This window comes from Apteryx rowi, unplaced genomic scaffold, assembly GCF_003343035.1.
Source record: "Apteryx rowi isolate R43461 unplaced genomic scaffold, aptRow1 scaffold_0, whole genome shotgun sequence".
Lineage (NCBI taxonomy): Eukaryota > Metazoa > Chordata > Aves > Apterygiformes > Apterygidae > Apteryx > Apteryx rowi.
Window position 1 is genome coordinate 12,304,582 of NW_020447195.1, and position 15,525 is coordinate 12,320,106.

General features: G+C 64.7%; 1 protein-coding gene across 1 annotated transcript; it reads left to right on the plus strand.

Moving 5' to 3' along the window:
* MMP9 (matrix metallopeptidase 9) lies at positions 1-15,251 on the plus strand. Its single transcript, XM_026079675.1, has 14 exons — positions 1-2,582; positions 10,477-10,712; positions 10,883-11,133; positions 11,492-11,640; positions 11,918-12,046; positions 12,133-12,306; positions 12,384-12,557; positions 12,671-12,844; positions 12,975-13,130; positions 13,371-13,593; positions 13,726-13,865; positions 14,088-14,238; positions 14,356-14,459; positions 14,614-15,251. The coding sequence occupies exons 2-14, from the start codon at positions 10,533-10,535 to the stop codon at positions 14,721-14,723; spliced, it is 2,115 nt and encodes a 704-aa protein (XP_025935460.1). The 5' UTR covers positions 1-2,582; positions 10,477-10,532; the 3' UTR covers positions 14,724-15,251.
* The last annotated feature ends 274 nt before the right edge of the window (positions 15,252-15,525 follow it).

The window sequence follows — 15,525 nt, forward strand, 5'->3', positions numbered from 1 at the left end:
AGCCTCTAGCACGAGGAGTCAGGAGCGATGTGGGGGGCTCCTGCAACCAGCAGCCTCTCTCTGTGATAAGCATGCCTTTGCTTCAGCTCAGAGGAGCCCGGTGCTGTGTTCCTGAGCAGCCTTGAGCCAGGCCTGTGTGTAGATCTGGAGTGTCCCTGTGCATCCTCTTTGACAAAAGCTCGGCACTTCTGTCAGAAGGTGGGTGGGTCGGAGGGACTCCTGTCAGAAGTTGCCTCCCAGGTAGAGGAAACAGGGTGAATTTATGTCAGGTTAGCATATCCCCTCTCTTTTGCCCTCAGTCAGCTGCGTTTTGAGATGAATGGGGAATTTTCCTGATGAATGGTGGTTCCAGGACAGGAAGAGTGGTAGCAAAGCAGTCAGAGCTCTGGGAACCCTAAGGGGTAGTGCAGATCCTCTGATACTGGTTGTGCTAATGGAAAGTTGCTTAAAGCTTCCCTGTTACTCTGTGAAGATAACCCCTGTTCTCTGGCTCAAAGGCTTGTATTAGGGAGAACTTCTCTGAGATGGATGTTCTGGCTCCTTTTAAAAATGCAGTACGCTCACAAAAAAACAGTGAGCAAAGAATTTCCACACCAGGCGTAGCGTAATTCCTGCGCTCTGCTCTGAAAACATAGCTCCTTTCTGATAATGCTCTGCAATTCTAGCCCCCATGCCTGAAATGATTTGAGGGCCAAGGAAAATGCCTCACAGTGAGAGGCTTACAGAATCCAAAAATGGATGTGACTGGGCATGTGTGTCCAAATACCTTAGAAGAGGGAATACCAGGTTAAAGGCCTTTGGGGAACAAGCTGAGAAGGCAATACAAACACTTGTGCCTCGAGAGTGAAGCCTTGCAGGCTCAAATGGGCTATGAAGCTCGTTTTTAACAGGATAGGTGATAAACTGCTTTGACAGGCTGTCCCAGGAGGTGAGGATTTCCCAGCTCAGTGTCTTCCAGCCTGGATACTCTTGGAAGGAGCTACTGCCAAACAAGCTACCCAGACTGAGTGCGCTGCTGTGTCTGAGCTAATCTAATCGGTGATCTTGCTCTCACTTGCAACTCTCAGCTTTGCTGATGTGCCCTGTCGCTGAGCAGTGGTTTGCTGGCTGTGCTGACCCACATCGTGGGTTTGCAGTGCTACCACAATAGCTTCTCCCTGACCTAATCACTTCAGTCAGTGTCCCAGAATAGGTGGTGGCTTGTGCTGAGCTCTGTGCCCAGGGCAGTGCCTTTCCAACCTCCTGCAACCCGAGCCTCTGGGCTTTCATAGTCAGTGATTTTGTAGCCAGTGCTGTTTGTTCCTCTTATGTTCTTTTTTTTTTCTTTCTTTCTTTTTAAAGAAACATTGCTAGAGATGTTTGTGTAGCTGTAGGGTATTAATCCACATCAACCAGTCTTGTATTTATAACCCACCTGGGGAGGGCAGTTGCATCAGCATATTTTGTAAAACGTTGAGCAAAACATCCCTTGCTGCAGGAAATGGTTTTTTCTTCACACCAGATTGCTTCACCACTCAGCTCCTTCCCATCAACAGTGTCTCTTGAAGAACGTGCCTGGGCACACTCCCAGGGGATTGCTCCATTGCTCCTTTCTGGGTGGGGGCAAGCTGTGCCTGCCTCATCCCGGACACCGCTCTGATGCATCTGCCTCATGGCCAGGCCTAGCTGGGCCACAGGCGCTTCTGGAGGGAGCAGCCTTCCTCTAGCGCTGGCTGTGAAGCTGGGATTTGTGTGTCCCAGCGTGCTGGGCGTGGATGGGAGTTTTGTAGCATAACACCCCGTTTTCTGTGGCTAACGAAGCTGCATGTGGCTGAGCTGGTGGCATCAAAAGTGATGTGACCCTTGGTCTTGGGCAGGGCAGTCCTGAGAGAGGGAGGAGCAGCTCAGAGCCGATCCCCAGGGGCTCAGAAGAGCCCATGAAGCCCTAGGACAAGGCTACTTGTATCTTACCACGGTCCACTTGGCGGATGGCAGCTCGCTGGCCCCAGCTCAGCCAGGCCGGGGAGGTGCAGCAGCAGCACTGCAGCTGCCCCCTGGGAACAGGCCCTCCTCGGGGCGAGGAGATGCTACGTGGGGCACCTTGGCCAGCTCTGGGCAGAGCGTGCAGCCTAGGTCCACCTCGCTGACTGCTCTGGTCATTCCTCCTGTCTGTAGGAGGTAGCCAAGGCACGCTCTGTGTGTCCCGCTCTGCATCTTGAGCCACTTGCGTACGCCATCCTCTACGCAACCTGGAATGACGGCGGTGCCAAACTGTGTCGTAAACGGCCTGTCTGGTTTGTCTTGCCCGTGCCTCGCTCCTGGGCTTAGGTCAGAGCTGTGGCTGCTGTTCCTGCAGAGCTTCAGCACCAATGACGGCCTTTCCGGGATGTGTTTGGGGCTGCTAAAATGCAAACCGCAGCAGACCATGGCCCTGCCTGGCCCCTCCTCGCGTGCCAGAACTGCTGCTGCTGCTGCTGCTGGTTGTTTTTTTTCCCCCTCTAGAGTGATCCTGTGGCTTCCTTCCCAGAACCTGAGACCTCGGGAGCCACGGTCCAAGGCCACCGGATTCCATCTTCTCCTGTGCTGCTGATTCATCAGTGCTGGTTAGTTAAAAAAGAGTAATCAGCAAATTACTGAAATATAAGTAAAATAAACAAGGTGAGCAGGAGAACTGTGTGTGTAGCGGGGCCCCAGAGCCCTTAAAACCATGCCCTGCTGCTCCCGTCCTCTGCGTTCAGCATATCCGCCCAGAGGTTTGCCCTGCGGAGCACCCGCGGCTCTTTGGAAGTCAGTGGAGCTGGGGAGCTTGGTACCCCAGAGCTGTGCTACGGGGGGCTCCAGGCCCACAGCCCAAAGCCGTGGCCACGGCTGGGTCCTCGTTCTCGCTGGTCACAGGCTGCGCCTCCATTCTCGTACGCGTGGTGGTTGTGAACCCGCCCACGCAGGGTGCAGGTGCGGTGCAGGTGCTGCTCGCGCTGCCGTTGGGTCCGTCAGCCCGTGCTCCGTGGGAGGGGGCTGTCGGACACAGGGCTGAGCTAAGGAAGCCCGCGCTCTGCCCCCTGCTATTTGGGTGCATCCACAGGGGGCTCGGGACCCTGGATCTGCACCGCTCTGGAAGCGGTGCGTGGCTGTCACGGGCATTCCCAGGCCCGTCAGTCCTTTCTCTTCCCCTGGCAGCACGCCCAGGGGATCCCGGTCCGTGTGCGCGGGCAGCTCGGCGGCTGCCCTTCTCCCCCTTCCTGTGGCACTCGTCCCCACTTTACGGATCGGCTCCGAGGGTCTTGCAGCCCCGCTGGGCAGCTCCTCAGCTCAAGGCTGTGCTGTTTACCTTTCCCAGGACTTCCTGAGTTTTGTCCATATGCCTGTGTTGATAACTGAGCCAGTCTGAATTAATTTGGCAGCTAGCTGTTAGAACAGTTGTCAGATGTTTTACTGAAATCCAAGTATGTTGCATCTACTGTTTTTCCCTCTGCTTCTTGTAGTTTACAATTAAATAAAAACAGTTTTGTCAGTATTTCACCTTCTGTAAACCACCGCTGCTACTCGCTACTAGAGCTGCTTTATCTCTGACGGCCAGAGAGTTTTAAATGTAACATTGTTCCTTCAAAATGCTGGACATAGCAGGCAAGTTCACCGTCATTGTCGCAATTGCTGCTCTTCCCTTTTTAGAAGGCAGCTGCTGCTCCTGTCTCGCCGCCGTGGAACAAAGCACTGACCGTGCGCGCTCCTCGTTGACTGACGTTGCGCCCACGTATGAGCCTGCGGCCGCCAGGCCCCATCCCGCTCCGCTCGCCTCCGCGGCCCCGGCTCCATCACCCTTGCGTTATCCCGCTGCTGGAGGAGCGTGTCCTGGCGGTTCAGGTGTGCGCGAGTGGCTGAAGCAGCCCCTTCTGTCTGTCCTGCGGGGAACAGTCTCAGCCTCGCTGTGACTTATATTTCTAAAGTGTCGCAGCTCTGAACTCTTTGGTTCCCCGTGCAGGCAGTCTCAGCTGGCCTGATCCAGCAGGTCGCCTCGGAGCGGGTATCCCCAGGAAGCYGAAGGATGAGAGGAGCGAGGCGCTGGGCTGTCCCCGTGCACCTCTTTCCAAAGCCACAGCTGGTGGCAAAATCTCTGCTCGCACTGTGCAGCCTGTTGAGAGCCAGGGGCAGGGGACAGCGCTTAGGCTCTGCACCCCTCTTACGCCGGTCTGAATTCATTGTGTGCTTTGTTCTCATGGTAGGTGGGAATTTTTAGTAAAACAAAAGTTTACCAAAGTCAGAGGCAAAAGCTGAAATGGGACCAGGATCAAGGCATAGAAGATGAATTTCCAGCAAAGCGAATCATGAGACACAGTTGTCCCTGAAGTTAGCAAGAGCCTCATGGTGTTTGAAGCTCTTGTACCCTTGTCCTGYGGCCCGTGGCCTGCCTGGAGCTGCCAGACCCTTCATTCCGGGTCTTTGGCATGCTTCTCCATCAGATAGGCTAGTCTGGACCGCTTTCCCCCCAGTTCAAATACACAGGCAATTTCAAAGGTCTCTGCTAGAAGCTGACTCTTCATCCAAGCCTTTCCTGGATTTCCCACCTTGAGGGCATCCTGGCAAACAGCGGTGTGATTTCCTCTCCGTCTGCTCTCGTGGTGCAGATATCGTGACTGTCCTGCGGAGCCTGCAAGGTCGCAGGTATTGTGTCACGCAGTAAGTGCTGTGTGGGGCAGGCTGCTTCCGGGTTGTCCGCTGGTCCGGTGGCTGCAGCGCTGCCCCTGTGCTCTGGCGTGGGATGGGACACTGCAAGGGCAAGACACCGTGGCCTTGCGGGGCAGCCAAGTACCACGGAGCCGTGGCCGCGGGGCTCAGCGCTGCAGCAGGCTTTCTCGAGGCTGGGGCCTCGGGGCCAGCATGGGGAGTACAGCTACGGAGCTGTGGTGCCCTGGCAGCCAAGGCGCCTGGGGTCCGGGCGGGATGAGGAGTACGTGTGTCCTCATGGAGCGGGAAGCGTGGAGCAGTGTTTGTCCCCCCCATCCCCACCCCATTATTTTAGCCGTATGGGAGATTTTTTTCTCCAGCATCCTTGTGGGACCCAAACAGACTGGGGATTCCCAGGGGGTGAAAGGAGGCAGCGGAAGATGTGGAGGGGGAGGATGTCCCAGCCCGATGCAGGGTGGTGACTGTGCCAACCACCTTGGTGCCCGCAGCCTGTGTGACGACTTGGGGAATCCGTCATGTGCAATTTATAGCTGGGATCAGTGCTGCTGAGTGATGAAATTGCAGTGTTGGTTTCAGTGCCTCTGGGTGAGCGTATTCACCCAGGCTGTGTCATCTTTCTCCCAGACAAGAGGCAGCAGAGAGCAGCTAACCTGAGCGCTGGGGCTGGGAGCGGGTAACGCGGATGCCAGGCAGGACTCCTGGCCAGGCAAATGGGTGAGGAGTTCCCAAGAGGCTGGTGATGGAGAGCATGGGGAGTTCCCTGGACAGGACACAGGATGGGCAGGATGACGGAGGCCTCTGGAAAGGGTCCGAGGCAGGGAACCTGGCAGGTGCATCGAGGAGCATCGGGCAGGAGTGTGCTGTGCCGGGGCCTGAAGCTTAGCTCTGGGGCCAGCCCAGCCTGGGAGCTGAGCTGAGCAGAGCTGAGGGGACTCTGAGCACAGCACGGTTTGCAGAGAAGGGTCCTGGGCCCAGCTGGAGGATGTGATCCCAGCCCACGCGGTGCCTGGTGTCAGGGCGGCAGATACGGGAAGCGTGTGCAGGAATGTTGTTTCTGTCTAGAGCTGTTGAATAAAGAGCCATGGGGCTTCCAAGCCTCTGACGCAGAACGGCTCCGCGTGCGTTTGGTCTCGCTCTCACGCCAAGCATTCCCGTGCCCTGGGACATCGTGCCATAAAGAGGGCTGGCGCTAGCCGCGGCCTGGCCAACTGGCACGTGGGCGGCAGCTCTGCTCCGCCGGCCGTGCCAGAGCGGAGCACGGGCTGTGGGGAGCCCGTGGGGCCRGGGCAGACCGTGGGAGCAGGGCTGGGGTCGCGGGGCGCTGCAGCTCGCGGCCGAGCGAGGCGGTGGGGCCTGCAGCTGTGTCTGCTGGCCCACATCGCCGGGCGTCCGGCTCTGCCGGGCTGGCTTGGCGCAGCCCCGCAGCGTGATCGGTGCCGCCTGCCAGGTCGCGAGCGGCTTCCTGCTCTCCGCACAGACTATGCTTTTCTGCGGCAACCTGAGCCGCGCTCTCCCCTGACTCTGCGCTGCGTCATCTGCACAAGATGCTGACTCCCTCGCAGCCGCTTCCCCTTGCTGCCGCGCCGCTCCGCTGCGCACCTGCCCCGGTCCCCGCGGCAGGGTCCGCGCCGGGGGCGGCCGATGCCCGTCCCCACGCCTGCGCCCCGTCCCCTCCTGTCCCGCAGGTCTCGGCGGGAGCTCGGCTCTCCGGCCCGGCTGGCGAGGCGGCGGGCGCTGGAGCCGGTGTCTGCCTTGCCCACCCGCACCGCTGGGTCTCCTGCCAGGTTCCTCACCCCGACGCACCCCTCCTCGCCCTGGCAGTGTGGGCAAGCCCCAGCTCCCACAGCCCCTTGTGCCGTACAGCACGCACTGGGCTCTGCTGGGGACACGCGGCCTCAGGAACAGCTCGGTGCTTTGTGGGGCTCCGGCCAGCTCCCGAGCCTCGGTGCTGACCCCGGCTTGCAGCTCCCGGCTGGGCTGGGGCGGGAGGCCTGCGGCTTTGTGGAGGTGCTGCCGCATCCTGCCCTCGCTGCCTCATCCGGGCAAGCTCTGCTCCGCAGGGCTGTTGCTCCCGGGGCCGGCGGGCGATCCGGGTGTGGGCAGCGGGCGCCAGCCGGGATCCCAGCACTGGTTTCCTGCAGGAGGGTCTTCCCCACCGTGTCCCTCTGCGTGAGGAAGGCTGCCGTGAGTAAGGACGTGGGAAGTGGCTGCGGTTGGCATGTTCCTTCCCCTTTCGGTGGCAGTGGTGGTGACGGACAGCCTCGTGGCTGAGGCAGCCCACTGGGATGAAGGGTATCCGGACGGGTTTTCCATGTCATTCGTCCTCAGAAAGGCTCTGGGTGTAAAGGGCACACGGCCGGGCACGGGGCCCGGATGCTCCTGGGGTCCCTTGTCAGCAAAAAGCTGTTCCCGTCTGCACAGCCCGTAGTCCCCTGCCGCCTGCTGCGCTGCCCGTGCCCACCACCCTCCTTCTCCTCTTCCGCTGGCCGCAGAAAGGGCAGCGGCCGCCCCGGCCTGCCCCGAGCAACCCTCCGCGCGCCGTTGCAGCCGGTCCCCGAGCCGGCTGCCCCGCTCCCCGAGGGCCTGGCGCTGCAGCAGGGCCGGCGGCGCTGCCCCGCGAGGGACCGCGCTGCCCGGGGCCGCCGTGCCTGCAGCGCCGCGCCGGCCCCCGGCCCCGCCGGAGTTCCCCTGCCCGGCTCTGATGCTCCCGGCGCTCCCAGACGTGGGAGTTTCCTTGGCTGGGGCTCCAGCCCTGCCCCTTCTCCCTGCAGAAACTTCTAGAGAGTCACCAGAAAAATCCCCAGGTGCCGGTGCCAGAGAGGAAGCTGGTTAGCAGGGTCGTGAGTCAGCGGGAGAGGCCAGCCCGGAGCGCAGCGCTGCTGCCGCCGGGCTCCAGCCGCTCGGCTCGCCGAAGCCCCGGGCATCGCCACGTACCTGCGCGGCGCGTCCCGGACCYGCCGGGGCAGGGCGTGCACGGGCCCGTCGGCAGCAGCGCGCAGGGGCCCGCGGCTCTCGGCTCCCGCAGCCGTCRCTTGCTCCGAGCCTCCGCTCCCCTCTGAGCCCCCGTCCCGGCCAGCGCTGCTGCTGCTCCGGCAGGGCCCTGGCGTGGGCCAGAGCACGAGCCGYCGGCTCGCCTGCGGCAGTGCCGTGCCGTGCCGTGCTGCACGGTGCAGTGCCGTGGCGGTGAGCCCGGGCTGAGGGACTGCAGGTCCTGCGTGCACRGGAAAGCAGGGGTGGGGATAACGTGGGAAAGGCCTGGGGATCTGCCGCAGTGCTGGGAAGACAAGACCAGGGTCGCACCCTTCTGCCTGCGCCCCAGAGCAGGTGTCGGAGATCCCCTTGCCCGGGCTGTCCTGGGGACGCGTGCTCCCCGGCGTGCTTTTCCACGCTCGCTGCTGAGCGGGACGTTAGTGCTGCATGCGCGACGGCAGGGAAGGGTCGGCTCCCGGCCGGGCTCTGCAGCAGCCCCTCCTGCTCCCCTGGCCAGCGCAGCGTCTCCCCATGGAGCTGCTGCGTCCGGCCCGGCATCGTGTGCCGAGGGCCGATGTCCCGGCAGACCGGGAGAGGTGGAGGATGGGGGGGTGCCCCGGTCCTTGGCAGAGCCCCCGCCTGGCCCCGGCTGCTAGCCGAGGAGTGTGGGCAGTGGCTGCTCTCCGCCTTGCAAAGAGCCGTGCTGTGCGCAGGGCAGGGTCGGGGTCGGACCCGCGAGGAGGGGAGGTGGGCATGGGGCAGCCTGGCCGTGGGTGTCCCCAGCCCGTGCCCCTCAGCGGGGGCAGGAGCTCCCCGGCTGTACTTGTTTGTCAAGAGGGACAGCGGGATGGAGACTGCTCTGTGGAGCAACTTCCTCCGCCGTGTAACTGCGCGTTGCTCTTGCAGGGCTGTCRGACAGAGTGAGGCAACCTGGCTGATTTCAGAGAGGTTTCCAAAGGAGGAAGGCAGCTGCTTCCTCTCCAGCTGCCCGGTGGTCTCACCTCTGCCCTACGAGCTCCCCAGACATCGAGTCACCGTGGCGTAGGACACTGCGTCCCTGCTGCCTGGCGGCACCGTGTGCCCACAGCTCCCCGGCTCCGTTGCACGTGGCTGGGCTATGTGTGGGGCTGCAGGTCCCCCAGGGCTGCCCGGAGCTGTGGTCCAGCACCGCTGCAGAGCCCGTCCTGGCCGAGCCTGGCCGGGGCCGAGGTCCGGCCGTGCCCAGGCCGAGCCCACGCAGCAAACGGGGACCTGCATCCCCTGTGGGTGATGCTCCACTCGGGCTGAGCCTTCCCTCGGGCCGCGGGGCTCCTCTGCATGGGCAGAGGACCGCGGCAGGGAGCATCGCTCTGCACTCTCTGCCCGTGTCGTGCTGGATCCCCAGGAGCTGTTAGCTCAGCTCAGCAAGAGCTCAGGGTAGTGCGGAGTGGAGAGGGCGGCTGCAGGGCTGCAGCCTGGGGCCGTCTGGGAGCAGGGACCAGGGGCACCAACAGGGATGGGGCGGCCGGGAAAGATCATCCTCGCAGAGCCAGCTGCAGGGGCTCAGCAGGGCCCCAGGGGCYGGCAAGCCTGGCAAGCCCCGGTTAGCGAGAGCCGCAGGACAGGAGCCCAGCTCAGGGCCTGGCCCCGGCCCGGCTGTCACTGGGTTGCTCCAACGCTCCTGTCCTCCCCCGCTGATGTCATGTCTTTCTCTCCTCTGCCATCTGTTTTCCTCTCACTCCTTGCCCCTGTTTGCTTTCCCCTTCACTGCTCCGGTTCCCACAAGCGTCGGCACTTTGGGAGAATCAGGAAAACAGTGTCCCACGGCGAGGTTTGTGCAGCCCCGGAGGTGCCGGGTGGGACCTGAGTCAGCAGCGCGGTGCAGGGCCGGCGGGTGGCGAAGATGGGGTGCATCTGCGTCCTGGGTGGCAGCAGGAACGTCCCTGGGCACGGGACCCATCCCCAGGGGCTCCTGGGGCTCTGCCGGGCGGTCGCTGGCACGGGGGCTTTGAGGCACCTGCAGGGTAAGGACCTGTGGGGACCCCTTGCTGGGGACACCCTGCCCCGCTGGGCTGCCGTGGGGGACGTGGGGCCGGACGCTGCATCCCGGCGTGGGGCTGAGCTCTTGGCAAACCCTGGCCAGGCTGCGCAGCCTCCTGCGTGCAAGAGGCGTCAGCCCCGGGCGGGCGGGCGGCAGGTGCTGGAGCTCGGGCAGGGGCTCTCCTGCCGGCGCTGCCTGCTCAGCCCTGGTGCCCCCGGGGTCCGGCCCGGCCGCAATGGCCTCGGCCAGCCGAGAGGCACGCGGACGTGGCTGCGGGGGCCGAGCACCCAGCCAGCCCCGCAGTCTCTGCAGACCCCTGCTGTCCTGGCTCTGACCGTGGCCTTGGGGATGGCAGGGCTCTGGGGGCGGCAGAGCCTGGGGACAGCAGGGCTCTGGGGACGGCAGGGTACTGGCTGGCCCCATGCAGCCTGCCAGGCGCCATGCAGCTGGACCGTGCAGTGCCCAGTGCAGCTGGACCATGCAGTGCCCGGTGCAGCTGCACAGTGCAGTGCCCGGTGCAGCTGGACCGTGCAGCGCCCACGCACGTCTGCCCGGTGGCGGAAGCACAGTGGCGTGGGCCCTGCGGGCTCTCCCTCCTGCTCCCCAGCGCAGCTCCAGCAGCAGGGCTGGCCCGTCCTCCCTTCCCACGCATCCGTCCTCGTGCTTCGCGGCGGCCGGCTGGAACGGAGTGTGTTTAGTAAACAAGGTGATGAAACGGTTAAAGCAGCAAACAGAGGAGCCTGAGTCTGCATTTCGTCACCGTGGGAAGGGAGCGTGAGTCKTTGGGCTGAGGGGTCTGAGGGTGACTCACTCCCCTGCCACAGTATAAATAGGAGCCCGGCGCTCGGTGGCACTCAGAGCGGAGCAGCAGGCACCCGGCATGGACACAGCCTCCCGCCAGCACCAGCACCGCACCATGGGGCTCGCCCTCCTGGCCCCGCTCGCTGTGGGGCTGCTGGCCCTCTGCTGCCGCGCGGCCCCTCTCCAGGCCCAGCCGCGGGCCGTCGTCACCTTCCCCGGGGAGCTGGTCCGCGGCCTGTCCGACGTGGAGCTGGCGGAGGTGAGGGCAGCGCGGCCACCCCTCCGGGCAGCCCGGCCCGAGACGCTCTGCGGGCTGCGGCCAGCCGAGCTCGGGGGCTGCCGTCCCCCCGTGCCCAGACCACGGCCGGGCACCAGGGAGGGTGCTCAGCGCCGCCTCGCTGAGCCCCTCCGGCTGCCTTTCCTCCCCAGAACTACCTGCTACGGTTCGGCTACACCACGGAGGAGGAGGTGGAGGCGAGGACGAGGACGAGCAGCAAGCACGTGTCCCTGGCCAAAGCGCTGCGCAAGATGCAGAAGCAGCTGGGTCTGCAGGAGACGGGGGAGCTGGACGCCAGCACCCTGGAGGCCATGCGAGCCCCTCGCTGCGGCGTCCCCGACGTGGGGCCGTTCCTCACCTTCGAGGGGAACCTCAAATGGGACCACAAGGACCTCACATACCGGTGAGTCTCTGCCCCGGGAGACGGGAGCTACGTGCCGTGGGGCCACGGCTGCCCAGGGCATGGAGACAGGTGTGAGAGCCCAGGCGGGACAGCAGCGGCCGTGCCACGGTGCTGCTGGCCTGGCTGGGTCCCGGTGCAGCGAGGGCCAAGCCGGCACGGCTGGCGGGATCAGCGCTCCGGCGCCAGGAGGTGTCAGAGCCTGGCTGGCAGGCCGAGGTCGGTGGCTCTGTCCGGCGGAGCCAGCGCTGCTCTGCTCTCCTGGGGCCAGGGCACATCCCCACCACGTGCCGGGAGCAGGGTCAGGCCGCGCTGGCCAGGACCCGGCGGCGCTGACACCATCCTTCCCCGGCCTCGGCAGGGTGATGAACTACTCCCCCGACCTCGACCGTGCCGTGATAGACGATGCCTTCATGCGAGCGTTCAAAGTGTGGAGTGACGTGACCCCCCTCACCTTCACCCAGATATACAGCGGCGAGGCAGACATCATGATCATGTTCGGCACCCAAGGTGATGTCCCGCGGCTGCTGCGGGAGGCAGGGCTGGAGACGTCCCCTCCGCCAGGCCATCGTCCCCGCGCCTCCCTGGGGCTGCATTCCTGGCACCCCCGGCTCCCATGGTGCCCGTGTGTGTCGGGGTCCCTCTGCTCTGTGCGTGGCAGGGTGGCACGCTGGCACGCGCCCGCCTGCGCAGGTGCCGCACGGCGCCTGTGCCCGGGGGTCCGTGTGCACGTTGCGGCGCGCGCGTGGGGCACGTCCGCCGGGGCTGACGCTGCTCGTCTCTGCAGAGCACGGYGACGGGTACCCGTTCGATGGCAAGGACGGGCTCCTGGCCCACGCCTTTCCCCCAGGCAGGGGGATTCAGGGCGATGCCCACTTCGACGACGACGAGTTCTGGACACTGGGGACCGGCTTAGGTAAAGGCAGGGCCTGGCGGGTCCGCGCGGCCGCGGTGCGGCTGGGGACGCCCGCCCGTCCCGCTGAGCCGCCCCTCTCCGCGCAGTGGTGAAGACCCGCTACGGGAACGCCAACGGGGCCAGCTGCCACTTCCCCTTCGTCTTCGAGGGCCGCTCCTACTCGCGGTGCATCACGGAGGGGCGCTCGGACGGGCTGCCCTGGTGCGCCACCACGGCCAGCTACGACGCTGACAAGACCTACGGCTTCTGCCCCAGCGAGCGTGAGTAGCCGCGGCCGGCAGCTCCGCCGGGCCCCGCGGGGCGGCCGGGCCCTGCTCACCTGCCTCTCGCCCCACAGTCCTCTACACCTACGGCGGCAACAGYGACGGATCCCCCTGCGTCTTCCCCTTCGTCTTCGATGGCACCTCCTACGATGCCTGCACCACGGACGGGCGCTCTGACGGCTACCGCTGGTGTGCCACCACGGCCAACTTTGACCAGGACAAGAAATACGGCTTCTGCCCCAACCAAGGTGCGAGGGGGGAGAGGGCTGGGCCGCGCACTGGCCGGCGGGTGCCGGGGTGTCCGTCCCCGGGGCCGTCCAGCGTGCCAGGGCCAGGCGGCTCAGCGACTCCTGCACCGCAGACACGGCGGTGATCGGCGGGAACTCCCAAGGGGACCCCTGCGTCTTCCCCTTCACCTTCCTGGGGCGGTCGTACAGCACGTGCACCAGTGAGGGCCGGCAGGACGGGAAGCTGTGGTGTGCCACCACCAGCAACTACGACACCRACAAGAAGTGGGGCTTCTGCCCGGACAGAGGTACCTGCCTCCGCGCCCCCCGCTCCCCGTATGCCATGCCTCCGTGCTGGCGCCCCAGCAGGGAGGTTGCCGGTTCCCAGCGCTGGCGCGTCCCGTCCCACTGGGTCCTAAGGCTGGTGCTTGCTTCCAGGTTACAGCATCTTCCTGGTGGCTGCCCACGAGTTTGGCCACTCACTGGGGCTGGACCACTCCAGCGTGCGCGAGGCCCTGATGTACCCCATGTACAGCTACGTGGAGGACTTCCAGCTCCACGCAGACGACGTCAGGGGCATCCAGTACCTCTACGGTGAGCACCCAGCTGCAGCCAGTGCGAGGCAGGCAGCCCTGACTCTGGCATTGCCTGCAGCCTCCTGGAGATGCTGATCCCTCTGGGAATGGGGGGCAGTGCCGGCTGGAGATGCCTAATGATGGCATCTTGAGCTGCAGGCGCTGCCGGACCAGCCTCCTCATCCCTCGCCCTGCTGGGGGCAGGGTCCTGCAGCTTCAGGCTGCCACAGACCCTCACCCCCTCCCGATATTTGCTCAGGTCGTGGCTCTGGCCCCAAGCCCACTGCGCCTGTGCCCACTGAGGAGCCCCAGCCCATGCCCACTGAGGCTGGCAGCACCTCCACCACGGAGGAGGAGGAGGAGGGAACGCTGGAGCCCACGGCTGAGCCCAGCCCGGTGGACCCCAGCCGGGATGCCTGCGTGGAGAACAACTTCGATGCCATCACGGAGATCAATGGGGAGCTGCATTTCTTCAAGAACGGGTGAGCAGCAAACTCTGGCTCCTCCTGCACTGAAGGGCTGGGGGTGACAAGGGTCCTTTCTGCCAGGGGTGTGGGAGGGACACGGGGCTTTGCCACATCGAGGTTGTCAGGACRGCTGACCTTCCCCGCCAGCAAATACTGGACCCGCTCGTCCTTCTGGAAATCAGGCATCCAGGGCGCCTTCTCCGTCGCAGACACCTGGCCTGGCCTCCCGGCTGTCATCGATGCTGCCTTCCAGGACATGCTCACCAAGAGGGTCTTCTTCTTTGCTGGTGAGCTCTGCCCCTGCCTCTCTCCGGGTCCCGGCCAGCCACGGTGGCACCAGGGCTGGAGCTGTGGCCGGGAGCCTGGTGCCACTGGCACCTCGCTGCAGGTGTCAGGAGCCCGTCCTGCCCCAGCGCCTCRGACGCCCCCCTGTGCCAGGCCCCGGCGCTCGTCCTGGGGGCAAAGCCCCCCGAGGGGCTGCTGACACCGGTGCCCTCCCCTGGCTGCAGGTCGGCACTTCTGGGTGTTTTCTGGCAAGAGCATGCTGGGCCCCCGCGGGATCGAGAAGCTGGGCATCGGGAAGGAAGCCGGCCGCATCTCGGGGGCCCTGCAGCGGGGACGCGGCAAAGTGCTGCTCTTCAGTGGGGAGAACTACTGGAGGTGAGCGGGCCGGCACGGCCGTGCACGGCTGCGGGAGGTGCCCCGGCTCCCGGCCCGCCAGGGGCTGCGCGGGGCGACTCACGGCAGCCCCTCGGCACTGCTCTGCTCTCCCTGCAGGCTGGACGTGAAGATCCAGAGGGTGGATAAGGGTTACCCCCGTGCCACCGAGGATGTGTTCACCGGCGTCCCCTTGGATGCACGCAATGTCTTCCTGTACCAAGGTGAGCAGGGCGCTCGGCAGGGAGCGACTGCCATGCGGGGCGGGGGGCCATCGTCCCCCCCATGTGCAGACACTCCGATGGGCATGGCTGGGAGCAGGTCCCTGCACCGGCCTCCTTCCCGCTAACACCTTCCCTCTGCCTTCCTCCTCGCCAGACAAGTACCACTTCTGCCAGGGCACCTTCTACTGGAGAATGACCCCGCGCTACCAGGTGGACCGCGTGGGCTACGTCAAGTACGACATCCTGCAGTGCCCCCAGCACTAAGGACCGGACTGGCCRCCCGGCTCTGGGCCGGCGCGGCGCTCCCTGCCCAGTGCTCCCAACCCCTCCCAGGATCTTGGTTCTCACTGTTCGATCCCCCTGTGGCCTGGGAGCGTGGGGGGAGCCCATTTACCCTCCCAGCTGTGGGGCAGCCCCAGCCGTGCTTGGGGCTTGCGGTTTCCCCTGTGGAAAGGGGYGAGGACCCCAGGGGCTGCTCCTCGGCCGCCCCCCGGCTCCTGGGAGCCCTGGCTGGGGAGCAGGACTCTCGCCACAGCCCGCAGCCGGGCAGCCCTCCGCGAGTGACGGCTCTGCCACGCAGAGGYGTTTGCCTGGTGCAAACCGCACAGAGATCTGTAATGACTTCGTCTTTTTCTGGAGCCAGTAATGCCAGGTCAGCCAGGCTCAGCTGGGAGCTGGCGCCCGGGGACTTGGCACGGGCAGGGATGTGGGGCTCTGCATCGCTCTCGCCTACTGCCTGCTCTGCCAACCTCCATCTGCACGTTTTTAATAAAGAGAATCCTTTGGACACAGCCTGYGTGTGCTCCTGCCGGCCAGCTGGGGCCATGGGTGCCTGCAGACCCACCAAGGTGCTGGGCCTGGGGTGTCGCTCTCCCATCAGATGGGGGTCCCAGCATGGATGGGTGATAGGGCACTGGGAGGAGGGGGTCCCGGTGGGGAGGAGGGGGCTGCAATCTGGCTGACCTCATGATCCCCATTCTGGGGGGCTCTGGGATCCCCTAAGGGACACCAGACCCCACTGGGGAGGGCGTCCCTCCCATGTCCCTAATGGCCCCCGTCACCAGCC